At 41.9% G+C, this 26390-nt stretch overlaps 1 protein-coding gene across 1 annotated transcript in view; it reads left to right on the top strand.

Moving 5' to 3' along the window:
* The first annotated feature begins 443 nt into the window (after positions 1-443).
* Positions 444-26390, top strand: part of FAT3 (FAT atypical cadherin 3) — a 338586-nt gene continuing 312639 nt past the window's right edge. Inside the window, exons 1-2 of the mRNA XM_008634940.2 lie at positions 444-1222; positions 21638-24949. Of these exons, the coding sequence (XP_008633162.1) occupies positions 21655-24949 (3295 nt within the window). The 5' untranslated portion in view covers positions 444-1222; positions 21638-21654. The remainder of the gene's footprint in view (positions 1223-21637; positions 24950-26390) is intronic.

Below are 26390 nucleotides of genomic sequence, written 5' to 3' on the forward strand. Positions count from 1 at the left end.
CTGCCGAAGCTCGTGAAATGAGCAGCCGAGGGCTCCCATCAAGTTCCTAACAAATATCTGATGCAGCTTGGATCACTGGTACTGGCACATGCTTTTGAAATTGTTTTTTTCTGCTGCGTTGGATTGTTTCGAGACTGGGGGAGTAGAGACGTAGGAGGAAAAATGCAGTCTCCATCAGGCACACATTACATGGCTGCTTTATTTTTCAATGCTGCTAAAACTCCTCTTACTTAATATCGATCATACCAAGGAGCCAGCAAAGTACAGTGTTAATTGGGTCCACTGGAATTCTTGTCCCCTGGGAGAGAGAGCTTCCTCGGCAGGGTGGGCGGAGGGAAGGAGGGAGGGAGGGAGAGAAGGAGGGAGGCAGGCAGGGAGGAGGGGACCCACTGTGCGCAGCATAAAATGTAAGTGCACTAGACATCAAGGCTTCTGCTTGCATCGCTGGGAAGCAGTCGCGGCGGTTCCCACCCGCCCCCCTTTCAGAAATTAGCCAACTATTTTTTTTTCTTTTTCTTTTTTTTTTTTAAAGTCTGGTAGTTCCTCGTGAATTAACAGCTCCTTTCTTTTCTTTTTCTTTCCTTTTTCTTTTTTTCCCCCCCATCTGCGGAGGGCTTTTTTTTTTGTTATTATTTGAATTGTTTTCCTCTCCTTTCTGCAAAGCTGCAAAAGCTCTGCTTTGAAAACTGCTGCCCCAGAGTGCAGTTGCTTAGCTGTCCTGTCAGCATTGTTCTAATGCTCATTCCATATGTATGTCACATAGGAGCAGTACCCTCCTCCTCTCCCTTCCCCCCATCCATGCATTTGATTTTTTTCCCCTAAAGACCGAATTTTTTTTTTATTTTTCCAAAGGAGCTTGCAAACAGGGAAATTCAAACTGCATGTTTCTGTGTTTCTGTGCTGTGGTTGCTTACATAGCCAAGACCACATTTCTCTTAGAAAAAGTGTTTGCTCTGTTTCTCCTTTTCCCTACTCCCTCTTTTTCTTCCCTACAAGCACAAAGGCTTTAAAAACTAAGATCTATAGTTCCTTTTGCTTTTTTTTTTTGCGTTACCGTGACAGCATGTATCTCTGTTGCTGAAGAATGAAGCAGGCAGGCTGGAGGTTTTTTATGTTCAGTGCTTTTGGGACCACTAAAAAGAAGTCCGCAGAGAAATACGTACAGCAACTGTGCCAACTGAGTTTCTCATGACTGTTATCTGTCACTTATTCTGACTAAAAGGTAAGGGGTTCTTTAGTATTTTTGTTAAAGTCTTTGTGCATTGTTTGTGTGGTGTCATTTGACATGTGCAGCTCCCTGGCTCAGGAGGGAGGTGGGTTGTGAAGATTTTTGTGTTAAGGTATTATAGGTCACCCAAGCAAAGCTCTTTGCATCCAGAGGAGAAAAAAAGATCTTGTTTCTTGGAATAGTTTCCCTTTTCATCTCAAATGGTTCCTCCAGCTCAGCTCGCTACTGATTGAGACATAAAGCTGGGGCATTATCGCTGCTACTTATCTTTCCTGGTGCTCTTTCTCTACCTAGGGAGCACACGCACCCAGTTGGTGTGTGCGTGCGCAGATGTGGGGCAAGGCATAGCCCCGGTGCATGGCAAACACTTGGCAACATGCACATTCTCCTCTCTTACTGTAACTAAATGTCTTCAAGCACCCTTCACAAGGTAAGAATGCCTTAGTTCAGCACACTGCAGCTTATGCCTGTTTAAAATTATTACTTGGATTACAGTGCATACTGTGGAAAGTTATTAGTTTCCACAGAGACCAGTTTAATTGGGGGGTATGTGTGCAGCGGTTCTGTTTTGTGCTTTCCATACGCTGCTTGTGGGGGAGTATGAAATGTTATTTTCTTCTTAATTCTTGGGAAGGGTGAAGTTTACACTGTCAGGCATAGCAAATGAAGTTATAGCTGAAATCGATTAAAGCTGTGAGGAAGCATAGCCTTACAAGGCTCTTCAACTTAGCCTGGGAGTCAGAAGATAGTTTAAAATATTTTTTTGCTCTGCTTTGTAATATGCAGAACTGTAAGCAGGAAGGCATCTTCACCAAGCAGAATTAGCAGTGAATGATGCCTGGACTGGATCATTATGTCATTTATGTGTTAGAAACCTGTTTAATCCACAACCTTGGTGCGCGCTGCTTTTTTGTGCATGTGTGGTGGATACATCTTTCAACAGCCTCTTAGTTCAAGAGGGCATTGTTTTATAAAATGTGTTAATGTGTTTCTACTTTGCAGGCAGGCAGAAGTGCTCTCTGTAACTGTCCCCTTAGCTGTGACACAGCCTGTTATTTGGCATTTTGGAAGGGGCTGATTGTAGGGCTTGCTTTGCTTTCTCTAACTGTGTTATTTGTGTTCTTACTTTTTAGCTGTTAGTTCTCTGCATGGAAAATGCATCTTAAGGGTGCTCATTTCTCATGCTTTGCAATCATAAGTGGCTGAGACAGTTGAGCAACCTGATTTAGTGGTGTCGCTTTGCCAGAAATGTTGCATTGCTTATTTTAATAACCAGGAAAGCCACCAAATATGTAATTACTTTAAAAACAGACTAAAAATACAAAGTGTGAAGGAAGAGAGAAAATTCCTGTCTGCAGGAATTAATTTCTTTCTTTACTGTAGCTGTTTATAATGCTATTTCAAAATCAGATATTTCCTAACACATGCTCTGTGGCTCTTATTTTCCCATTATTGTTGCTTTATATCAGCACTGAGAAAACAGTCATTTAGATAACAGGTTTTCATTGACATCCTTTTTATAATATAGAAAGCAGTATAAGAAGCAGTAATAAGTTAAATTGGCATCTGCTAATTATGCTGAATACAGATTGCGAGCTCTTCAAGTCGTCCCTTGCCTTAATGCTGTTAGCATATTTTAGCACTGGCAACCAAAGGAAAGAAACTGGAATGTTCTTGCTTGGGGTTTTTTTAGGGGGAAAAAAAAAAAAAAGCTATGGCTTGTGAAGAAGTGTGAAGTTTTGGGGGTTTTTAATGTTTCTCTGCTGGTTGTGAACAGAACATCATACAGAGTTTGGTAGCACTTGGTAGAATTGTGATCACTGAGAACCTGACCTGCTTGGTGATCGCTAGAATTAAATTTGACCCTTGGAGACAAAACCATTGTTGTCTGATAGGACAGGAAAAGTTTGAGAGTTTTGTTGTCACCAAATACGTTATTATTTTGGATGTCTAAGAGAGATAATTAAAAATATAACTCTTCTGAACTTAGTTGTAGTTCTTCATACTATTATATGGCAATTTCACTCACCTCATCTCAAAACTGAAAGTCTTCCGTGGAAGCAGGAGAGCTGTGCTTCTGCCCAGATGTGCGCAGTCCTGCCCTGCGCGTTCTCCCTGTGCAGCAGTACTGCTGTCCGGCCGTGGCACGGAGCCCAGGAGCAGGAGCCCGGGCTGCGGCGGCCGTGCCAGGGCAGGGGGACACCCGCTCCGTGCAGCCCGTGGCGCTGGCGGCGGGACCCGGAGCGGCGGCGGGTCAGCCACTAGAGGGGAGGCGAGAGCCGCTGATCCCGGTGCCTGGCACCGCCGGGGGAACACCGGGAGCCGGCTGTCCGCGGCTGGGTTTTTGCACCGAGCGTGGGCACAGCTGGCCTAGCCTGAATCCCCTGCGTGCCGGGAGCACCCAGCGGGGCTCGCTGGGGCGTAGTGTGGGCTGGTACCGGTGCTCTTCTCAAGGAGCATCCCGCTGCTGTGGTGGGTGGTGTCCTGAGACAGGTTTAGACAGAGCAGAAACGTGCCCACGCTTCGTCTGTGCTGGAGTTTCTGCCTGTGGACCTGCCCTGCCTCTGTGCACAACCTCCCTCTTGCCTGGCTCCAGCCTGGGGGAGACTGTGGGGAGATCTCATCGTGGTCTTCAGCATCCTTATGAGAGGAAGAGATGGGGCAGGTGCTGATCTCTTCTCTCTGGTGCCCAGTGGCAGGACACAAGGGAATGGCCTGAAGCTGTGTCAGGGGAGATTTAGGTTGGATATCAGAAAAAGGTTCTTCACCCAGAGGGTGTCTGGGCACTGGAACAAGCTCCCCAGGGAAGTGCTCACAGCACCACCCTGACAGAGTTCAAGCATTTGGGCAGCACCCTCAGGCACATGGTTGGATTCTTGGGGGGCTATCTTGTGCAGGGCCAGGAGCTGGACTTCAGTGATTCCTGTGGGTCCCTTCCAACTCATGATATCCTATGATTTTTACCAGTAGGGAAGATTTGGCACATAGATTTACCATAAGTTGTTTCATCCTTCTGTAGAGAAGTTATCCTGAACTTAAAGGATTGCTCTGTGTGGTGGGGATGGGCACAGTGGGAAGTGTCCTGTGTGGAGAGGTGCAGGGCTGAGTGGAGATAGGAGAGCTCCCAACCAGTGAGTTCTGCAGGTCAAGGTGAGGTTACCTAGCGATGGATGGGCAGTGCAGGAACTGCATATTTTGGATGTTGGTGTGTTATGGCAGTGCTGTAACTCTTGTCTTCATATGAGCCTAATTTTGCTAGAAGTGGTGTCAGAGTCTTTTTAATAAGACATTATGATTTTGGCTTCAGTTTTGGGTTTTCTTACTCTCTTATGTGCATGTGTAAAATGCAAAGCATATTTAATGAGTGAATACTTCAAATGCTTCCAAATTAATTAAAAACAGTTCCACATCTGGAATAAATCCAGTACCTTGCATGGATGTCTTCACGGTTTTTCCCTCTTGTGAGAAGCCTTGTGAATATTCCTGTGTGGATGCTTGTGAAAACTGGAGTAGCAGAATCCAGCCTTATTTTACAAAGGAGAGAGATCTGAAACCCACAGAGATCAATAGAATCTTGGCCTTTATTCCAGCAGACTTTGGATAGGGCCTAATGATATTATATGATTATATGATAGGCCTGTGCATAGTCAGGTTTTTTCAGGGTAGCTTGTCTTGAAGGTAACAGCAAATCTTAATTAAAATTTGTTGTTTGTTGTGGTTCAGCTGCTGTTTAAATTCACACAGATTTCAGAGGAGCTTGAATTAGGCACCACAAACAAAAAAAAAAGTGTTTTTATAATGAGTTTTTTTTTTCTTCTGCCTTCTCTGTCCCCAGAAGTAAATAAAATGATCAGATTTTTCTCTGTGGGAATGTTGTGATTTAAACTGACACAACCAAGTGACCTAAAGATAGGCTTATTGCATAGATAAAAAATGCAGGGTTGGGTTGTTTGAACTGCATTAGCATCAGAATAAGAAATGGCAGAGAAAGTTGGCTGAGGTGCCCATGAAGAACTGGGGAGGGTTGTTCTTTGGAAAGCTTCTGAGCTGGGAATTCTTTTCTGAGCCATAAATAAATAAATCTGTGTCCTGAACAGTTAATGAATACAGGAGTCTGGGCAACTTTAAGCTGTTTGGATATTTAAGAAACCCACATGGTGCTTTTGTTAGTATTTCTGATTTCCATTTTTCCCCCTAATATTTCCTTTTTAAGTTTTTGTTGTTTTTTTTTTTTTTTACTTGGTTTATTTATGCTGAAAGATGCTGTTGATAATGTTTTTGCCAGCACTTTTTTGTAACTCCCACAGCAGTTTTGTTATGTGTTGCACCAAAATGCTGCCCCTGAAATTTCTGATCCTCAAGCTACAGATGGGGATTGCTGAGAGTTTAGTGCTTTGAGTACTTTGTCTTTGGAGTTGTCCTCTGGCTGCTTGTGCGTGATCCTCTGGGGATGCCAAGAAAATTATCTTGCAGGGATCCTACTGTGATTGCATATACAGCTTTTCCAGGGGAACTCAGTGTGTTTTGCAGACCAAAACGAGTTAAACCTCATGACATTCATGGCAGACAGATAAGCATAAACCACAATAAATAAACTGAAACAGGAAGAGGTGGAGAGCTCAAGTTTCCCATGGTAGCGAACAGTGACATTCCCATTGAACCAAGCTGTAGGTGTCATGTACCTCTGAAAATGAGGGTGCTGTTGACTTGGCTGGGAGAGCTACCCTTTTGGCACTGGATTTTGTGAAGGTAGTTCATATTTGCAGTTTTGCATCCAGCACCTGCCTATTAGAGATTGAATTTGTTCAAATCTCCTCAGCATTTCCTTGCTGCTGAGTTCATGGTGAGTCTGCGTAAGCAGTATTTTATGTTGGGAAGTTGCTGAAATGTCCTCATGCCCTTCCAGACTGGAATTTTCTGAATTAACCAGCCTTGATTGGATTTTTGCATTAAGTAGAACAGGCCTGAGAAAGGTGCACCAGCTCTCACAACACTAACAGGTTGTGACCATTGCTGGGTTCTGACTTCATTGTGTTTCATATAGTGTTTCTAGTTATTCCATCTTTGATGTGCCTTTTGAGAAAGGTTTGATACTCTTTACATTACTGCTGTCATGGCTGTTGGTCATAGGCAAAATAAAAACCTAATGCTACTGAAGTGGATGAGCTGACCATTCAGTAAAATGGAGCAGAAATGAGAAATTTCACTCAACTGCTCTGAGTGCACAACTGCTTAAAGTACAAGGGTACAAGGCAATGCCTTTTAGAAGATAAAGGGTTTAGCTAGTCTGTAATCAGATAATTATGGTGCTATAAGCCAGATTTGTAGGTATACTGATACAGTGCAGAAATTCCCATTAGGGCATGCTGTACAACTGGGATATACTGACAAAGAGAGAAAAGGAGTAGTGAGAGAAAGCTATGGCCTGAACTTGTACAGCCTTTTTAGAAAGCATTTTAACCATAGGAGCCAGTTAAAAAGGTTAATTGGGCAAGATCTTTATTGTGGTATGTGAAAGTGAGCTTTGGAGCTCGAGAAGAGAAAGCAGCAGACAAAGCAGTGAGGTGTTCCAGGAGACGACGCTGTTCATGGTGGAAAAATGAGGATGATCCCTACACAATCTAGAAGAGGGGAAGTGTAAAAAAAAGTAACAGAATATACTGAAAATGTGAAAGTTCTTCAAACGATACAAGACCGACCTCCCCCCTGCCCCAAAGCAGTGTGGGTGGAAAGAGCAGGGCAGACAAGTTGCATTTAGATCTTACAGAGATGACAAGGGTTACACCAGGAAAGGAGTAAAGTTTGTTAAAACTGAAGAGGCAAGGCACAAAAGAGGAGGGAGCACGAAGGTGCTGGAACCTCTTTTACCAAATCAGCATCCCTGAAAGCATCCAGGATAGTGACAGAGTTCTGTTACTGTGTGTGTTGTCGGTCAGTCATGGAAAAGAATGAGCCAAAAAGGAATGTAAAGGTCACACAGAAAGACTGCAGGGGCATCTGGAGAAGCAAGGATGTTGAGGTATGTGCTCCTATAAACTGTCAGACGTACTGGAAGGGAGGAATACCAAAGTTCATCCTCAGCGTGACAGAGTGGTTGAACCCACTGGAACTGCTTTATATTCAGTGGTCCTTGGGGGGGAATAAGCTGCCACAGAAATCAGGAGAATAAATGAATGCTTGCTGAAATTGAGCCCAAAACCCAGGGGTTTGGCATGATGCTCTGAGTGCTAACACCAAAAAGCAGGAGTTAATTTTGCATTGGCTTCCTTACTGTAGCCTGCCTTCCTAGGAAACATCCCAGAGCATGAGCTGTTGGTATTGGAGAATGAGTGTTCATTTTTGAGTTAATTTTAATAATCTGGGCTTGAATTGATATGTGGTAGTGCTTGGTGCTAATGAAGTGGCTTTCAGACCAATGGGCTTCAGAGAAGAGCACAGTTTCAGTATTTCTCCTATTGCACATTTCAGTTTGCTGAGAACTTGGAGCAAAGGACAGCATCTCTGCCTCATTTGTTGCTGATTATGCAGTTTGATTAGTGTCCATCATTACTGAACAGCTCCCATGGAGGTGAATACGGGCTTAGAGAAATCTTCAGCTCTGCAGAGGAACTCTGTAACTAGATGCTAAGAAGGGGCTGTTCATACATGGGAAACAAAAGGGCCCTTTATGTAAAAGTAGCTTGTTAGCTTTTTGTTTTTAAGCTGTAGCATGTCTAAGCAATCAGGGTGTCACACACTAATAAACTGGCCAGTCCCTCTGGAATAGACATTTTCGGTGGTGATTTAGAAGGTGCATTTGTACAGCAGTCTCCAACTTCATTACTACACTGTTTCCTTGGATACTGAACATTTTGCATATAATTATGAGAGGGACGTTAACGTGTCGTGGTTCTAATGGTTTTAATAAAAGTTTTTCATATTACTTGGTTAGTGAGTCTCTTTTTCCTTTAATATTCTATATCAAAGAGCAAGAACAAAAGGAAGTGATTCTTGTCAGCTAATTCACACAAATTCTTTTGAGCCAAGAACTGGTTTTATTTCTTAAAGTGTGGAAATCCTGAGTGCCATTTCTGGAGTTATGTTGCTGAATGAGTTGTAAATAGGGGTTAGAGTGCTACTATTCATTGTAACATGAAATTCACACTGTTTGGGAACAATTTTACAATAGTAAAGAAAAAGCTGTTTAAATGCTGGGCAGTAAACAAAATTTGTTATGGGTGTGAAAGCATTTAAATACTTCATGTGTCTATTTAAGGCTTGGGTATTTTGATAGTGTTCAGTATGTTTCTCGAAGGTACTTTCTGCTCTTTACACACCATCTTGGTTGCCTCAACTCCGGCTGTTGTTTAACAAACAGTTTGAGCTGCCATGGACATGGAAAGGATCTCTCCTGCCTGCCCCAGGCACCCGTTCCCGTCTCCCTCCCTCCCTTTTGTTCACAGGCATATTTGCAGTAGGGCAGCTCAATACCCACTGAGAACAAAATTAACAAAAAACAAATAAACAAAACCCAAACCAACAATAACGACAACAAAAACAATGCCATACTGTGGATACACACACAAACTACAAAAAATAAAAACACAAGAAAAACCCAACAGGAAAAAGCTGGGGGATTGAGTCTAGAACAGCTGCTTTGGTGGCCACGGTGGCTTATCCTGCTGTAAAGTGATCACCAAGCTGTGGCATGAAAGGATTATGTCTGAATATAATTAGGTTTAGTTGTGCAGTGTGTCTGCAACTCTTGCAAAGAAGTTGGTAGGAGCCTCAGGCTGTGGTGCCCAGGCTCACACGGTGATGCACTGTCTGTCGTGGCCCTTCACTGATCCTGCACATGAGCATGAAGCTCTGTGTGTGTCACCTCCACGGCTTTCAGCGCATCTGATTGTTCCACTGACTGCAGAGGATGCTTTCATATGCACTTGAGGAATGTCTGCTTGGGAGCAATATTTTTGCATGTCAAAAAAAGAATTAATGCTTTCATGTTCTTTGAGACCTCGTTGGAATATCCTCGTTGGGATATCCCTTAGATATACAGCAGCAAGGATTTAAACTCTGAAATGTCTGTAACTGTCACAGGCTGTGTAATTACATGAGGTATGAGGGCAGCTGGGCGTGATGAAATGGGTTGTACGTGTGTGTGTACACCCTCACTCAAACTAGAAGTGTGCTCACTTACTGCGAGCTGGTTTCAAGTTCAAAACGTCATGCATTTTTTAGTGTTAAAAGAACTACTTTATATTCCCACTGATGCTTTTTCTTCAGAGAAACAATATATTGTGTAGTTCATTTAATAAAATAAAAGCTTTTTTCCAAAAGCCAGAGAATACAGAATTTAATAAAGTGGCATTTGAAGATAAATTCTAGGGATGCATATGAGAAGGCTCTTTTACAGTACACTCAGTTTTATTGAAGTCCTCACAGCAGCCTTCATATGCCGAAAGTTATTGGCAGTCTTTTCCTATCGAAGTGGTATAGAACTGTATTATATACACAGATATTTTGTCCTTACCCATAATAATTTCACAAGCAAGGCATGCTGCTTTTTTCCCCCTTCTGTGTGGATTTGTAGGTATTCTATACCTACATTGCTGTTCTATATCTCTTTTACCCCCTTCCCCCCCCCCATATACTTTTATCTTAAAACACAGAGGAAACAGGTTAAGTTACTTCCAATGATTTTGATCTTTGACCTGATGCTCTCTGGAACAGCTTCTTTTGTTTTTTTACCTTTCTGGAGATTTGCAGGGGTCAGGTTGAAATGGCAGCTGCCTTTCAGTCAGTGCGTGGTGAAGCCCGAGGAAGAGCTATTTGCAAGTAATGCCTTGTTATATGGAACTTCATTTTAAACGGAGGTTTCAAATTCAGGAGCAGTGAGCCTCACTGGGCATGAGTTAAGTGTTGTTACTTAGGCTGGAGTCCTTTTTATTTCAGCTGAGCAGCTTTCTCCTTCTCTTGTCAGAAGAAAAATGGTAAGAAAATGGTGAACATGTGGCCTGAGCTTGCTTCTGTGGGATGCTCTAAGAGGGAGTATCCATGTACCTTTGCCTACTGCATCTCCTGGCAGCTGCACACCATCATGGCACCCTTGGGATGAGGCAGAAATGATGGAGCAGCCTGGGTTTTGAGGGAACAGGTGGGGATGGTATGGTGTTGCCAGCACTGAGTCCTCCCCTCCTGGTGCACAAACAGAAGGTGTAGAGCCAGTGACTGACATAACCACATCTTATCTCTCCCCACAAGTGACTGTCTGTGTTTTGGGAACATGGATCAGCAGCTTGGGGACGTGTGACCTGCCCCATTTATTGGCAAGCACTAGGTTGAATGTTCAGCATGTGATGTGAGGTGGCCACTTGACTACCAACTCCTCTGCTTGTCAAAGTGTCTACGGGATGGGGTGGCTCTATTCAGAAGATTTATCTGCGGGGACTTGGTGTGGCACCACTACAGTGTGGGCTCCCAAGAGGCAGGGAGCAGTCAGACCAAGGAGTCTGACGGCAGACTGATGTACGGGAGGCAGACATGATGAATGCAGGGTTAGGGGGACCTTGCCTTGCATGGTTAGAGGATTTACTCCAGCCAGTGTTTGGTGTGCATGCCCAGGATTTGGGAGCGCAGGCTTTGCAACTTGGCCTTTGGCTGCAGGTGATCCTGACTCCAGAACAAATAGAAAAGGGTGAGGCATTGAGATGCGGCCATTCTTCCTAGTGGCTGCCATTGTCAACAACATAATGGAGTCGTAACACTGTTGATAATGTTGTCAGTGTTACTAATATACCCCTGTTGTTCTTATTACCCCTGCCTTACTGGTCTCCATTTCATGATCAGTGTCCACTTAACTTTCCAAGATCTACATGTGATTTTGAAGACCAAACTCAAACTCCTGACCTGTGATGAGTTTTGAATGGTAGTCACTGCAGTGGTGGTGAGAAACACAACTGAATGACCCTGTGTTCTGAAAATTTAGGCCAAAAATGCTGGCGAGTATTGCTTTGTAGGGAAGCCTTCCTGCCCTAGATTTTGCAGGTACCAAGGGCAGCATAGCGAGGCAGTGAGAGCTGGAGTATGTGGGAGGGGTCTCCTGTGTAACCTGGGGCATGGGGCTTGAGCTGCTGTGCCTGTTTCCTCATCTAGAAATGGGCTAAGTGTGTGCACTGACCTGACCTTCAACTATGCACAAAAATCAGGGACCTCAAGGGCAGTGCTGTCAGGGTAGGTGGAGGCACTTTGCAGTCGAAGCTTTTGTGACAGCCAGTGAGTGTGGGTGCCTCAGAGAAGTCCAGTACCCACAGGAATTGCAGGAGGTAGATAGCAGTGTGCAATGGAGTTTGTTCCTGCTTCCCAGTGTGACTGGTGGTGAGGCTCTCCATGAAGCCTGGGCTGTTGTGCTTGTGTAAAGTGCCTTTCACAGAGAAAGGGCAGAGATCAAAGCTCTGTATGGCTAGTTTTCCTTGGCTTTCCATGCAGTGCTCCTGTAGATATTTGAGGAACATGCTTCTCCAGAGGGAAGCATGGGGCTCTGTTAGTGAGGAGAGCTAAAAGAAAGCCAAGCTTCTTTTTTCTTCTTTTTTTAATTTTGTATGATTTTGATATTTGAAACTAGATCATAAATGAAAATATACTTTTTCTGAGGTTCTGCCTCTTATGCCAAATATTTTAAAGGCACTTTTCCAAGGTGGTTATCAAAAATCTGCATTAAGAGATACCTCATTTAATCTAACATATCCTGATTGCCATGAAGATATTTTCAACAGATACTCTGCCATGATGTCTGTTATTCTTCAGGACATAAATAACTGCTGGACTGTAGATGACTCTGTGGGTAACCGGTGGCTTATGGGTAACCTCTTTTCTGGCACAGAAATAATGGGTTGTTTGTTCCTCCAGTTGAAGTCCTGATGCATTTTGATGTTTCTGATTTACATTTTTAGCACTGTTCCTGATACCGTTCAGTGTTCTGTGAACAGTCTTTAAACTTGGTGTTTATTTTGGAGTGTTGGTTTTTCAGCAAACAAATATGTGATTAGCAATTAATGGTTTTGCTATAAATAAACAAAAGAGAACAGTTCAGCTTTAAATAGGGATCTCTGCTCTGTGGAGCTTTTAATTGAGCCATGCCTACAAAGTTGAACCTTTCCAAACATGCAACTGGCTTTGAGGGACTCCCAGCTATGGTGACTGAACTGGCCGAGTTGGAAAGCTGAAGCTGTGGTTAGCTAAAAAGTGGTTATCATCTCAAATATCTGTGCATGAGCCAACCACTGGAGGGGGGAAGAAAGGTGGTTTCAGTATGGGTGAAATGTTTGAATGCAGGTGAGGTCCAGCGTGCAGAAGAGTTCCAGTGCTGTGCCTTTCCCTTGGGGACTGGTCTCTGGGTAGGGGCGACTGGTGGAGGTGGCACCAGAGGTGGTACCAGAAGTTCTTCCACATAGCCAAGGCAGATCTGTCTCTCTGAGTGCCACAAGCACTCCCTTGTGTGCATGGAAAATAGTATATTATTTTATCCCCTTCAAAATAATTGGATTTAGCACCTTGTAAGGCTTTGGGCATTTTTAATGCATATAGCAGTCCAAGGCCAGCTTTGTTGGGGAGCTTACCTCTTTGCAGTGATTGAACCTTAACATATGAGTTGGAAGGAAATTTCTAGGTTTCTCTCAGAACTGTTAGCTTTAAGGCTGACTCCATCTACTTTTCTATTTCCAACATGATGTCTGCAGTGTGTATTCCACTTATCTGAGAGAAAGTGTGATTTCTTTGACCTGATGCAGCTGTGGATGGCTTCTTACTTAGGCAGGTTAACCAACTACTATGGCCTGAGCTGAATGTAATTTTAAAAAGTAATGGCAACAGCCCTCTCTCTAGATACTGCCTGTTTGAACAAATAACAAACTTTCTGATGTTTTGCAGAAAAAGTTGGAGAGCAGCCACTGTATTTATCAACAGTCTTTTATTTTGGTTTTTTTTTCCTTTCTTTTTTTTTTTACGGATAGTTGTGGGCTCTTACAGTTTGTCCAAGTTTTCAGAGACACTTTCATCAGAGGGCCACCGAGAGGCAGATTTTGGGGAGCTGGCTTTCAGAAAGGTGGCTGCTCTGCAGTGCCTAGAAGCCAGACCCACATAGATATCTCTAGTTGGTTGTAGACAGCTCCAGTGTGTTGCTCCAGAAGCAGCTCCGTGTTATGCCTGTGACACAGCAGCAAGTGCCAGCACCCTGCAGATTCCTGTCCTGCCGTAAAGGAAAAATGTTCATTGCTAAATCTAAGTTTTGTTCTCAAATCTCAAACTTGTTGAGAATCTCAATCAAAATATTTTCTCCTTCCACTTCCATCATGATCTCTTTCTGTTGCTGTGTGTCACAGCTATCTTGCAGAGAAATGGCATTGCAAAACCAATAATCCAATTCCTAGCATCAATAAATTTTTTTTTTTTCTTTCTTCATGTCTAGTAAGATCTAGCTATTTCTCAAGTGATTGTTCTGTTTAATTGTTTTGTTTAATTTTCTTAAAGGCACCTGGATACATTCATATGTCTTCTTTGGTGCAGAGTGAAAAACTTTATCCTACAGTCTCTTTGTAAAATCCTTACTGGACAATCATGATTTTGATTTGGCATCTCATAATCATAGAACCATAGAATTAGGATTGGGAGGGATCTTTAAATATCACCTAGTCCAACCTGACAGTCTTTCTCCTTAATCTCCATTTTGTGTTGTGCATTTTACATGGAGCTGTCAACGGTGAAGAAGCTTTTGTATATGCATCTCTATTTTCAATCTTCCTTCATTTGCCCATATATAAAGGTCTGGACCGTTTGAGCTGCCATACCTCCCCACACACAGTGTCTGAGGGAGATACATAGTATTTTTTTCCTCTGAGAGTAACAGCTTACTGCAGTCCTTATACCTACATACCTATTATGGCCCTGGAAACAGTAGTTGTAAATCTCATGGACTTCTTTCTTACTATAAACTATATCCAAATAGTTTATACAAGCCTGTGAAAGCTGTCAAAAGGAGTATGTGCAGTATTCCAAACACAGAGCAGACCGGAGGCAGCAACCAGCAGCAGTTGGGACTAGCGGGTGTGAGTTTTCAGGAAAACAAGCGTGGAAGAGAGTTCATGGTGGGAACTGAGCCTTGTGTGGGAAAGGTGGAATGTGCTTTTTTAGCTGCGGGGTCATCCCATTCACATCAGTGCTGCGGCTCACAAAGTGCTTGTTCCATTGTTGTGTTTCACCAGGTATTGAAAAGTGTTGAGATTTGGGTTGCTCTAGGATTTTGTACAAAAGACTATCTGGTCTCAATTGTAGTATTATTATTATTTGCATTATGGTAAGGGCAGAGTTGCAAAGAGCCCAGTCAGATCTCTGCTCAAGTCCCACTGTATGCAGCTGGAATGTGCCCCATGGCAGGCTGTGGTCCTGCTCCCCACCCTCAGTAGCCTCTGGGTGTACGAGTAGAGCTCTTGCCCCTGAGGATCAGAGGTGCAGCTTGGTAAAAAGCTGGTTTGTTGGAGGGGATCCAAAGTTACTTGGATGAAGGTGGTGAAGGGAGAGCTCGGGAAAGACCAGCAGTGACAGGAGTGGGACTCACCAGTGCTGGATTTTTGCTGCTGACATGGCACCTTGAAAGAGCGTTCAAGCTAGAGCTCTTTGGATGAGGGTCAAAGTAGATTTATGAGTAAAACATAAGGGGGGAAAAAAAGGCCAGATAAGCAAGAAATAATGTTATTGAGTGTGTTTCATAAGGAAGTCCCCATGAAAATAACTAGCTCTTTTTGAAACTGCCCCAAAGCCATCCCCATTTTACAGTGACTAAGACGCAGGAGCCAGGGGGGATTTGAGACACACAAAGCATGAAAACTGGTTATCAGCCTTTGTTTCCCTGGGGGCGGACCACCAAGGGACAAGCTCAAATCCTTTGTAAGGTGGCTCCCAGGAATTCACTTTTGACAGATCTCACATGGCAGCAAATTATTCCTACCCCCTCCTCCTGCCATTTCCCCAAGCCACGTTTCATCCTCGAGGGGAGAGTCCAGGAGACCCTTTGCACCCTCTCTTCAGGAAGAAAAATGATGCCCGGCTCCTGCTCGCTAGTGGAAGCATTTGCTGATGAACTGATACTTGCCAAAAATTGGTGTTGTATGGAAAAATCCCCAGCACCTGCTAGCAAAACAAAGTTATTCATAACATACAGCTGGGTGGCTAAATCTTCACTTCCTAGGGACGGCCTGAATTACACTTGCTACACGCTGAGCGGCCTGTCTCCCGTGTGGAATGACATGCAGGCAGCAGGAGGATTTGCAGCTCTGAGAAAGGTTAGGATTTATAGCGCTGTCTCTTGCAAGGGCTTACTCTGCAGAAATGATCATTTTGTCTTCACCTTCTCTTTTGGGGATAAACACATCATGATATAATCATATATATGGAAAAGCAGATCTTCGTGCTCATCAGGGAGCAGGTAGCTCCATGAATATATTTCCTGTTGTAAATCTGTTGGTGTCAGTAAGGTTTTTTTTCCCCACCTGCCTAAATTTGAACACACATCTTTAATTCATTTCTGTATGGCACAAGTTCTAAATTCTTACTCTGTGTTCTGATTTGTTTTCCTGGCCAGTAAATTGTTAGCCTTTCCTAACTGGGCAAGTTGCTGTGGAGTGCGAGGAAGTTGTCTGGCTAGGAAAAGTGTTGTTTAAACATGCTTTTTTCCCTTAGTATTCATTTGACAACGTGCTAGTGTAATTGACAACATTGCCTGTGTAATAAGAGGAGAGTTAAAAAATCCATGTCTCTCTCTAGTCTGTGCTTGAGCTTTGCAGGAAGAATGGCACCTTGGTCTTTAAACTCCTAGACTGATATCTTCCATATGCCTAAACACTAATTTCCATGAGTTCGGAAGAGTTTTTAGTGGTTCTGTGCTTCCAAGAGAGGGCACTGATGTACACGGGCTCTCACCTCCTGGCTGCAATATTGACAAAACATTTGTTGTCAAATTTTTTCTATCACTAATGCAGCTTGATGTAAGCCTTTCATAGGTGACAACTGCAAACCTATCACAATGCTTTGCAATCTTCATTTTATCCATTTTGCAGATCCTTGTGGCCTGGTCATGCAGAAGTTTTTGTGTAGTCAAGTTGCTGTTGTTGATAGAAAAGAACATTGAGAAGAAGAGGTTTCATGCCTGTGTGGCAAGCTTGTGGGATTTGTGCTTTGATGACTAGACCACAAGAATGGATTGGCTGTTGTTATGTTGACGTTTGAGTGAAAGGAGTTACCTTGTAAAATTAAGATCACTTCCAAAGAAATCAAGAGCTTCTGTTCCTGCAGTGAATGCATGACTTCTCTACATACTCTTCAGGCTTCATGTGCATGTGGTGTTATTGTTCTTCTGCTTCCTAAAAATACCTTCACATTTTCACATATACCTTTTTTACTCTAAAGCTGCTTATTTAGTAAAATTTAAATAGCTACCATGTGAAAGAGAATTGTGACAACTCTCTCAAGGAAGCAACAGTAATTTCAAACTGTAGTATTTTTCCATACCATGAGGTCACCAGTCCTGTCCTGTGTGAGGAGATACCTTTCCTTTCCCAGCTTCACCAAGAGAAATACTAATTAACATGAAAACCTTTAAGTCAAGGTTTCTTGATCCCTTTTTTTCCCCATACACACTGGTGCATAAATACCTTGACTCTCAGAAATTTGTCATCTGAAGTCGAGAAGCTGCTTTTTCCTCCTCATAGCCCAGAGGACCTACGTATAAGAACTCCATTGGGTTCTTCACCCTTCGTTGAGTGAAGCTGGAAGTTAAAGCACAGATGGGTTTCTTCTGTCTTCAAAGGTCATGTAAAAAAGTCTTTAATGGTTGTTTTGTATAAGCTAGTCACATCACCTGAATTAATTTGCCTAATGGCCAGCTGGAAACATGCTCACAGAGTATAACTGGGCTTGGAGGTAAAGTAGGGAGAGAGGAGAAGGCTCTTCTGTTATCCCTTCTGTGCCCTGCTAAAAGCTTATTCCTCCTGTTTGCTGAAGAAATTTGCCTGCTGTATTCTTTATATTCTGTAAAAGACCTTTTGGCTCTTGTTTACCCAAGAGACATATGCACTGTTTTCTTTTTCAAGTATTTTATGGTGTAGAGATCTCTGGAATTAGAAAAATTAGCCTAGGGAGAAGGAGTCGAACCAAGGAACACACAGCACTTGTTTCCTATCTGCTCATTGAGTTAGAGCCACATTCTTGGTGTGCAGGAATCCTGGCAGTTCCTGGGACTTCGGTCTTCCGTCTCTGTCTGGTGGGGTGTTATGTTTGGATGCAGCCCAGACTGGACGTTGCCAGAGCCAAGATGAGATAAAGGAATGATGATCATACCTCTCTCCATTCCTCTAAGGAGCACCAGCCACCTACAGGTCCTTGCAGCTATTCTGCAAGGTTTGGGTCACATAGTTAGTCTTTGTTCAAGGAGCAACAGGAAATGACTCGAATGATGAACTGAATTTGAAATTATAGAGTTCTCCATGATGTTTAAGTTTATTCTAAAGAGTATTTAAAAATCAAAACACACTGTTCTATTTTTCCATTTTTTCCTTCCCACTTCAAGGCCAGAATACTTGATGAGAGGTGGAGTGGAAAGATGCTGGACTGCTACATTGTGTCATTTTTTCACCTCCGTGGGTAGTTAGAAGGGAGTTGTTTCCTTTTAGTCTCTGCTGCTGTTGTAGAGCAGTTTTCTTCTCTCAGAAAGCTTTTGCCTTTTCCCAGTTCCCTTTCCCCTTAATTTCCTTTCTTTTTTCCTTTTTTTTTCTTTCATACTAACTATGTTGGGCAGTACCAGGGGATTTTATTTTTTAGTAGTTCCTGCCTAAACATTTTAAAACCAAGCAAAAGTAATCACAACCCTTCTCTTCACTTGAAACCATAACATTTTTTGACAAGAAGTGCCTTTAAAGAAATGCCTCCTAATTTATGGCGGGTTGCTTTGTACTTTGTTTCTGTAACCTATCTCATTACATTTCCTGTGTGTTAAGTATGTATGTATTATGAGCCCTTAAAAATAAATATCCCAGAAGAAAGGAATTCAGTAAATGAATAAAACATTCTTGGGTTGCCCAAGTGGCAGCTTAATAGCTCATCCATTGGGACTTTCATATAATATAATGATGATAGCCATATAAATATATGGATAGATGAATAACTTCAATGAGGAGCTTTTTACAACTCTGCATACCACATGTGAAATGAAATCAAACTCTGAAAGTGCTGCCTGACAAAAAGGTCCAATTTTTCCAGTGCCAACCATGAAATTCTGCCTAAAAATACACAAACTGTGTGTTTGTGTATACATATGTACACATAGCTAAAACATGCTTTCAATAGCGCGTGCACACACACACACATGTATACATACGCTGCTTCCAGGTGGAATTTAGTGTTTCAGGACTGATACTGATTGCACTGAACCCCTAAAACTTTGTGGACTATTGACATGACTGGGTTTGCCGCGGTGTGTTTGAGATTCGGTCTTAGCCTTGGCTTTCTCTAGAAATTACAAGATAAATGGAATAGGAGCATAAGGTTGTTGTGTTATATTGCCTAGGATATACACAACTTTTTCGTTAGGTTGCCTTAATCACAGAGCTTTGTAAATATCTACTTTGATGCCTCTCTGTCACAGCAGTCTGTAACCTTTGGTAGGGCTGAAAGTAAAGTTTCGAATAATTTTTTTTGTAGCGATGATGTTCTCAGGAAAACTGATTTCCAGTTATGCTGGACTTGAAAACCTGATGTTGACAACCCTGAAAGATGCAGAGAAACCAGCTCATGCTGAGCTATGGCATGGACAGGAGAAACTAGACCACCAAATGAGACATAAACAGGATAAGACAATTCATTTCCTTACTCCAAAGGATAGGAAAATGAATTTCTAGGAAGTTGCTGAACTGTGGTGGAAGAAGTCTAGGTGCTCATATGAAACATATCAGTATCTTTTGTAAGCCAGCAAAAATTCTCTCTCTTAGCAGGGGGAGGGACTGGTATTGTAGTATAGACAAAGGATGCTGAAATGCTCTTCATGAAAGGCAGCAATACAGTGATTGTCTGTTGATTGTTTTAATAATGCACCTCATAGAAGAGCCTTTTATTTTCTCATGAGTTGTGTCTCATTAGAATTTCTCACTTTCATTGGCTGGCTTTTCCTCCGCAGTTTATTGTATGTTGTGTATATATATATATATATATATATGTCTATATATATATACACACACATATATATATATATATATAAAATACAACTAGCATCATCTCCCACAGTAGTCTGAAGCAACAGCTTTTAATGTCAGTACTCAAAAGTGATCACATGAGGCCCCATGAAAATAAGTGACTGATATTTTCATACTGGTGGATTAAATTGATGAATGTTTGTTGTGCTGAAGAATAGGGTGCCACTGCTGATCTTTGAGCTGAACAAAATGGCGACAACAATAAAATAATCTTAGATGAAGTAGAAAAATTCCATCCTGGGGCTCCTGGAGGTCAACCTGAGCGTGGGGAGACCTGTTCCCTCATGTACCCAAAGCATACTGGAGAATTGTGCTTATTTGATGTATGAACTGTATGGAACAAGATGTTAATTGTAGGACTCGCATGGTATATGCACAATAATTGAGTGGGCATATTCAGAAAAGGAACTGCCATGAATGAAATTTGCTGGTTGCTGGGGAATGCAGGTCCAGAAGGTGTTATAATCTTATATTTTTATTCTCTTTTTTAAAGAGTTTCTTTCCTTTTTTTTGGTGGGTTGGGTTTTTTTTTGTATAATAAGAAGAAAATAAGAAGGAAACAAAGCAGGGGGAAAACTGCATGTGAAAATAAGTGTATTGAAAGATGAGTGCTTTGACAAACACTTGGGAGAATTGACAAAATTGATCAGTGTGTTAAACAATGGGTTATAGACTGGGATCAGGAAGTTAAGTGTTGTGTGTGGACATTGCAATATCAGTATGATAAATTGATTGTTGTTAGTACTGAAATTGCAATAGTCCCTCTGTTACATTGGAGGTAATAACTAACGTGAATTCATATTCCAAAACTTGCAGGCAATTTATAGATCTCCTTAGGGAAGTTGAAATCATGTTGGAAGTTTAAATTAACCTCTGTCATTATTGACAACTTTTCCTATCCTTTTCCTCCCTGTATTCTAGCTTGGAGAAAGCTACATTTTCAAGCAGCTTTTAAATGACAATGAGAACAACGTGTATGTGCATTGGGTCTTTCAATGATTGCCTTTTAAAATCAATTTTTATGATTTTCACAAGTAGCAGTGCATGTACTCTGTAACAGAGACGTTTATTCCCACTGCCTTACTGTAAGCACCTGCCTAGTTTCCTCAGGCTCCTTTCCTCTGCTTTCAAGGGGGAAGCGATAAGCAGGACTTGGCTCCCAGCTTCTGCAGTACCCTCCAGCAACCTTCAGCCAGTGCCTCCACTTACTCTGTCTCTGCTTGACCTCACAATTTAGATTCTTGAAGTGAGGCACCTGGCCTTTTCTGAATGTATCTGTATTTAAAGTAATGACTGTATAATGACTTTTTATTGTTCTTGCTGGCTCAAATTTCATCATTCTTAACTGACCAAAAAAAAAAAGGTAACATTTGACTATCACAGTGCTACATACATATGAAAATTCTGTCTCTCTTCCAAACATTGGGGCTGAAAATGAATTTTCCAATATGCTCTGAAAACAAGCAAGTTTAGGCTTAGTTGGAGCTGGTGATAAGTAAAAACCAAAAATTTCTGTATGTGATTCATTCTTCTATATAAACTGATACAAATATGTGTGGCTGATTTTAATTTTTTTTCACTGTGATTATTATTCTGGACTATGTACACGTGTATGGATGTGGTAGGGTCTTTTATATTAAAAAAGTGTACATACATGTATATATGTAGCTATATATATGTGCCCGTATGTGCACATGTGTATGTATATACTACTCAGACAAGTGTGAAAATACCCAGAGCTGGTGTGATTGTTTATGTGTGTGTGTATAGTGTTCTCTCTTCCTGTTTTGTTAAAAATATGGTGAATCGATATTACATAGATTTTACTTTTGATTAGAAATATAGTAAGTAATTTTGACATGTGTAGGGGTTTAGTTCACATCTGTTTTCCTCTGTGAGACAAGGATTTTGGAGAAATAGAATCAGAACTCAGATTTCCAGGGTGACTGATGAGACACCTGACCCAGGTGTGGAAAATCCTGAGTGGTGTGGAGAATGGGAGGATATGGGCCAAACCTTGATGGATTTCTCCTTAAGTAAAAACCAAGTTATGCTAAATCATGACAACGTGTCACTTCATGATACAGTTTTTATCTCTTCATCAACTGTTTCCTGTTTTTTCTCTCTGTCACAGGGTGAAAGGATGATGTGATGGACGTGAATATGGGCCGCTGGTCAGGCTCACGGCTACCTCCGTCATGCCTTGTCCTTCTGATTGTCAAGCTCCTGGCCTCCATTTGCCAGGTCGCTCACGGGACTGCCCCACTTGGCTTTCACTTCACACATTCCACTTACAATGCCACAGTGTATGAGAATTCTGCAGCCAGGACCTATGTCAACAGTCAGACGAGGATGGGCATTACCATGGCTGACCTTTCATGGGATATCAAGTACAAGATAGTGTCTGGTGATGATGAGGGCTTTTTTAAAGCAGAGGAAGTCATCATTGCTGACTTCTGCTTCCTCAGAATAAGGACTAAAGGTGGGAATTCTGCTATATTGAACAGAGAAATCCAGGACAATTATTTATTGATGGTAAAAGGTTCTGTCAGAGGAGAGGACTTGGAAGCGTGGACAAAAGTGAACATCCAGGTTTTAGATATGAATGACCTAAGACCTTTGTTTTCACCAACCACGTACTCTGTCACGATAGCAGAAAGCACTCCTTTAAGGACTAGCATTGCACAGGTGACCGCAACAGATGCGGATATTGGGTCCAATGGTGAATTTTATTATTACTTTAAAAATAAAGTTGATCTCTTCTCAGTTCATCCTACAAGTGGTGTTATCTCCTTAAGTGGCCGGTTAAATTATGATGAGAAAAACAGATATGACCTTGAGATTTTGGCAGTGGACCGTGGGATGAAGCTTTATGGAAGCAATGGCGTAAGCAGCACTGCCAAGCTTTATGTTCACATTGAACGTATAAATGAACATGCCCCAACAATAAATGTAGTGACCCATATTCCCTTCCCATCAGACAAGGAACCTACCTATGCAGTTGTTAACGTTGATGACCTAGATGAAGGAGCCAATGGAGAAATAGAATCTGTTTCTATTGTGGCTGGAGATTCACTAGAGCAATTCTTTTTGACTAAAGAAGGGAAATGGATGAATGAGTACAAAATCAAAGAAAGAAAGCCTATTGATTGGGACAGCTTCCCGTATGGTTATAACCTGACTCTCCAAGCTAAGGACAAAGGATCTCCTCAGAAATTTTCTGCAGTCAAACTGGTCCACATTGCTAGTCCCAAGAAGGACAGTATCCCCCTGAAGTTTGAAAAGGAAGCATATGATGTTTTGATCAGTGAATTTTCACCTCCTGGTGTGGTGGTTGCAGTAGTTAAGTTGATGCCTGAGCCACAGGGTGTGGAATACAGAATATCTCCAAGTGAGGAAGCTGGGTATTTTAAGATCAATCCCAACACAGGCCTTATTACTACTGCTCGTCCTTTGAAAATCATTGAGAAGGACCTCTATGAATTAGAAGTATATGCAAACAAAGGTGGTGATTTAAAAGCACAGGTTACTGTCAGGTTAGAAGATGCCAACGATCACACTCCGGAGTTCCAGCAGCTCTCCTACAGTTCATTTGTCAATGAAAGTGTCCCAGTGGGGTCCAGCGTTTTGGCAGTGTCAGCAGTTGATGAAGACAGGGGAGAAAATGGATACATCACGTACAGTATTGCCAGTCTGAACTCACTGCCATTTACAATAAACCAGTTTACAGGTGTCATCAGCACATCTGAAGAACTGGACTTTGAGTCCTCACCAGAAAGCTACAGATTCATTGTGAGAGCTTCCGACTGGGGTTCTCCCTACCGCCATGAAAGTGAGGTGAATGTCACCATATACATAGGCAATGTCAACGATAACAAACCCCTCTTTGAAAAAGTGGCCTGTCAGGGAGTGATTTCGTCTGATTTTCCTGTTGGTGGTCACATCACTGCTGTTTCTGCAATAGACATAGATGAGTTGGAGCTTGTGAAGTACAAAATAATCTCTGGAAATGAACTTGGCATTTTTTATTTAAATCCAGATTCTGGTGTCCTGCAGCTTAAAAAATCTCTTGTTAACTCCGGCATAAAGAACAGCAATTTTGGCCTTAAGATAACGGCAACTGATGGAGAGAACTTTGCTGATGCTATGTTTGTTAATATTTCAGTAGTTCATGGGAAAGTGTCTTCAAAGACCTTTAGCTGTAGAGAAACTAGAGTTGCTCAGAAACTAGCAGAAAAATTGCTCAAAAAGGCAAAAGCAAATGTGAAGCTGAATTTAGAAGATGGTTTTCTTGATTTTTATTCAGTCAACAGGCAGGCACCGCATTTTGACAAATCCTTTCCTACTGATGTAAAGGTTTCAGAGGATCTGCCAGTTGGTGCCACCATCCTGAGGATAAAAGCCTATGATGCAGACTCAGGCTTTAATGGAAGAGTACTTTATACAATTTCTGATGGTAATGTAGATAGTTGTTTCAACATTGACATGGAGATGGGGATACTTAGTGTTCTCATGCCCTTGGACCGTGAAAAAACAGAGCTCTATCTCCTTAATATTACAATTTATGATTTAGGTAATCCACAGAAATCTGCATGGAGACTGCTGACTGTCACTGTGGAGGATGCAAACGATAACAAGCCTGTTTTTTTACAGGAGAGTTACTCGGTTAATATTTTAGAAAGTACAAGTCTTGGTACAGAGATTATCCAGGTAGAAGCCAGAGATAAAGACCTAGGATCTAATGGTGAAGTGACTTACTCAGTACTGACAGACACCCATCAATTTGGTATCAACAGTTCCACGGGAGTGGTGTATGTTGCAGATCAACTGGACCGGGAGGCAAAAGCAAACTACACTCTGAAGATTGAGGCTAGGGACAGAGCAGAGAGTGGCCATCAGCAGTTTTCTGTTGTGCCTCTGAAGGTTTTTTTGGATGATGTTAATGATTGCTCTCCAGCCTTTATACCATCCAGCTACAATGTGAAGGTCCTTGAGGACCTGCCAGTTGGCACTGTCATAGCTTGGCTGGAAACTCATGATCCAGACCTGGGCTTGGGTGGCCAAGTCCGCTACTCGCTGGTGAATGATTACAACGGGCGGTTTGAGATCGACAAAGCCAGCGGCGCCATCCGCCTGAACAAGGAGCTCGACTACGAGAAGCAGCAGTTCTACAACCTGACTGTGCGTGCCAAGGACAAGGGGCGCCCCGTTTCTCTGTCTTCTCTTTCTTTTGTGGAAGTTGAAGTGGTGGATGTTAACGAAAATCTTCATACCCCCTATTTTCCTGACTTTGCTGTCATTGGATCTGTGAAGGAAAACTCCCGCATTGGTACAAGTGTTTTGCAAGTTGTTGCTCGAGATGAGGACTCTGGAAGAGATGGGGAGATCCAGTATTCCATAAGGGATGGCAGTGGCCTGGGGAGATTCAGCATAGATGAAGAAACTGGTGAGTTTTGTTTCCAACTTTTCCTTCATAGAGTTTTTTTGCACAAGCAGAGCTTAGGCATAATTGCTTTCTAACCTTAACACGAAATTCAGTTCTTCTTAACAGGCAAGACAGAATTATAAATAAGGATTTTCCAGGCACAGCAATGACATAATTTAATTACCTGGTTACATTCGTCACTCTGTGGATGTGAAATAATACACATTTCTTTTCAGCAGCTATGTGATGACTCCATTTAGAAGGCAGTGATAGTTACAGAATGACTTGTTTACAGTCACCGCATTATCTGTTGATCACTGTAAATTAGTCAGGTCACCTCCACAGAGTCACAATACTCATGACCTTGAATCCAGTGTTAAACCCAATGAGACAAGGAGCATGAAACAGATTATTTTGTCCTAAAACCTATTTGTGGTCTTGTTTTTGTTGTTGGGAATCATTTTTCATGGGAGTTATTCTGGAATGACACACCATCCTGTGTAATACACTTTCTTGTAGCATGGTGTTCATCAGCGTTGGTGTGCTTATGTGAAAGGTAGAAATCCAGGGAAATGTTCATAACTGTGAATGAGCTGTGCTAGCTTTCCTTTGGTGGCAGTAGTATTATAAACATTGACGTTAGAAAGCATTGTTAATGTAGTGAAGGTTTTTAAGATGTTGAACTTAACTACCACACTACCCTATTGGAAAATGTTCAAAATACTAAATATAAAAGTGTGTTTAGTAAAACGCTTAAAAACTGGCTGTTTAAATGTCTGATGGTTGTTGGGAGTAATGGTGCAGCTGTGCACCACTAGAAGTAGTGAGGAAATTAGAAAATATTAGTCAACAGTTTCAGAAATTGTACTAAATATGTTAGGTCTGTGGGTTTACTGTGATTTGTATGTCTTTTTCTGAAGCTTTTAATTGAGAATGTGGTATTAAACATAAGATTAAAATGTATGTTTTGGCAAATTCAAACTGTTTAATCAAATGTCAACTTTCTAAACTGAACATTATGAAAAACAGACGACATTACAAATGCTATGGCTCTCATCTAAGTATAAGCAGAGAAAAATATTTTTATTCTATTTTTGCTACAGTCTCGCTGCTACAGCTGTACACAGATGATTGCAGTCAAAACCTTATGTCCAGAAACATCAGACTTAAGTGTCAGAAGTCAAGAGGGCACCTAGTCTAGTTTCCAGAAATGTTAGGAACTTGCATATCCTACAGTGCGCATAGTAGCAGAAGGCATTCAGGGAACATTATTTAGACATTTGGACATGTATTTAAATATTAAGCTCCTTCATTTGAAAATTTCATCCTACCTACTTTTTGAGTAGCATCAACTTCATCTCAATGGGTTCTTTATGAAGCACTGGGAGGTTGGTCCAAATGCTGCAGTATTGATACAGAAATCTCAGCATTCAACATTTATTGAACTTAAACGAGCTGGTAG

The sequence above is a fragment of the Corvus brachyrhynchos genome, unplaced genomic scaffold (assembly GCF_000691975.1).
Source record: "Corvus brachyrhynchos isolate BGI_N302 unplaced genomic scaffold, ASM69197v1 scaffold44, whole genome shotgun sequence".
Taxonomy (NCBI): Eukaryota; Metazoa; Chordata; class Aves; order Passeriformes; family Corvidae; genus Corvus; species Corvus brachyrhynchos.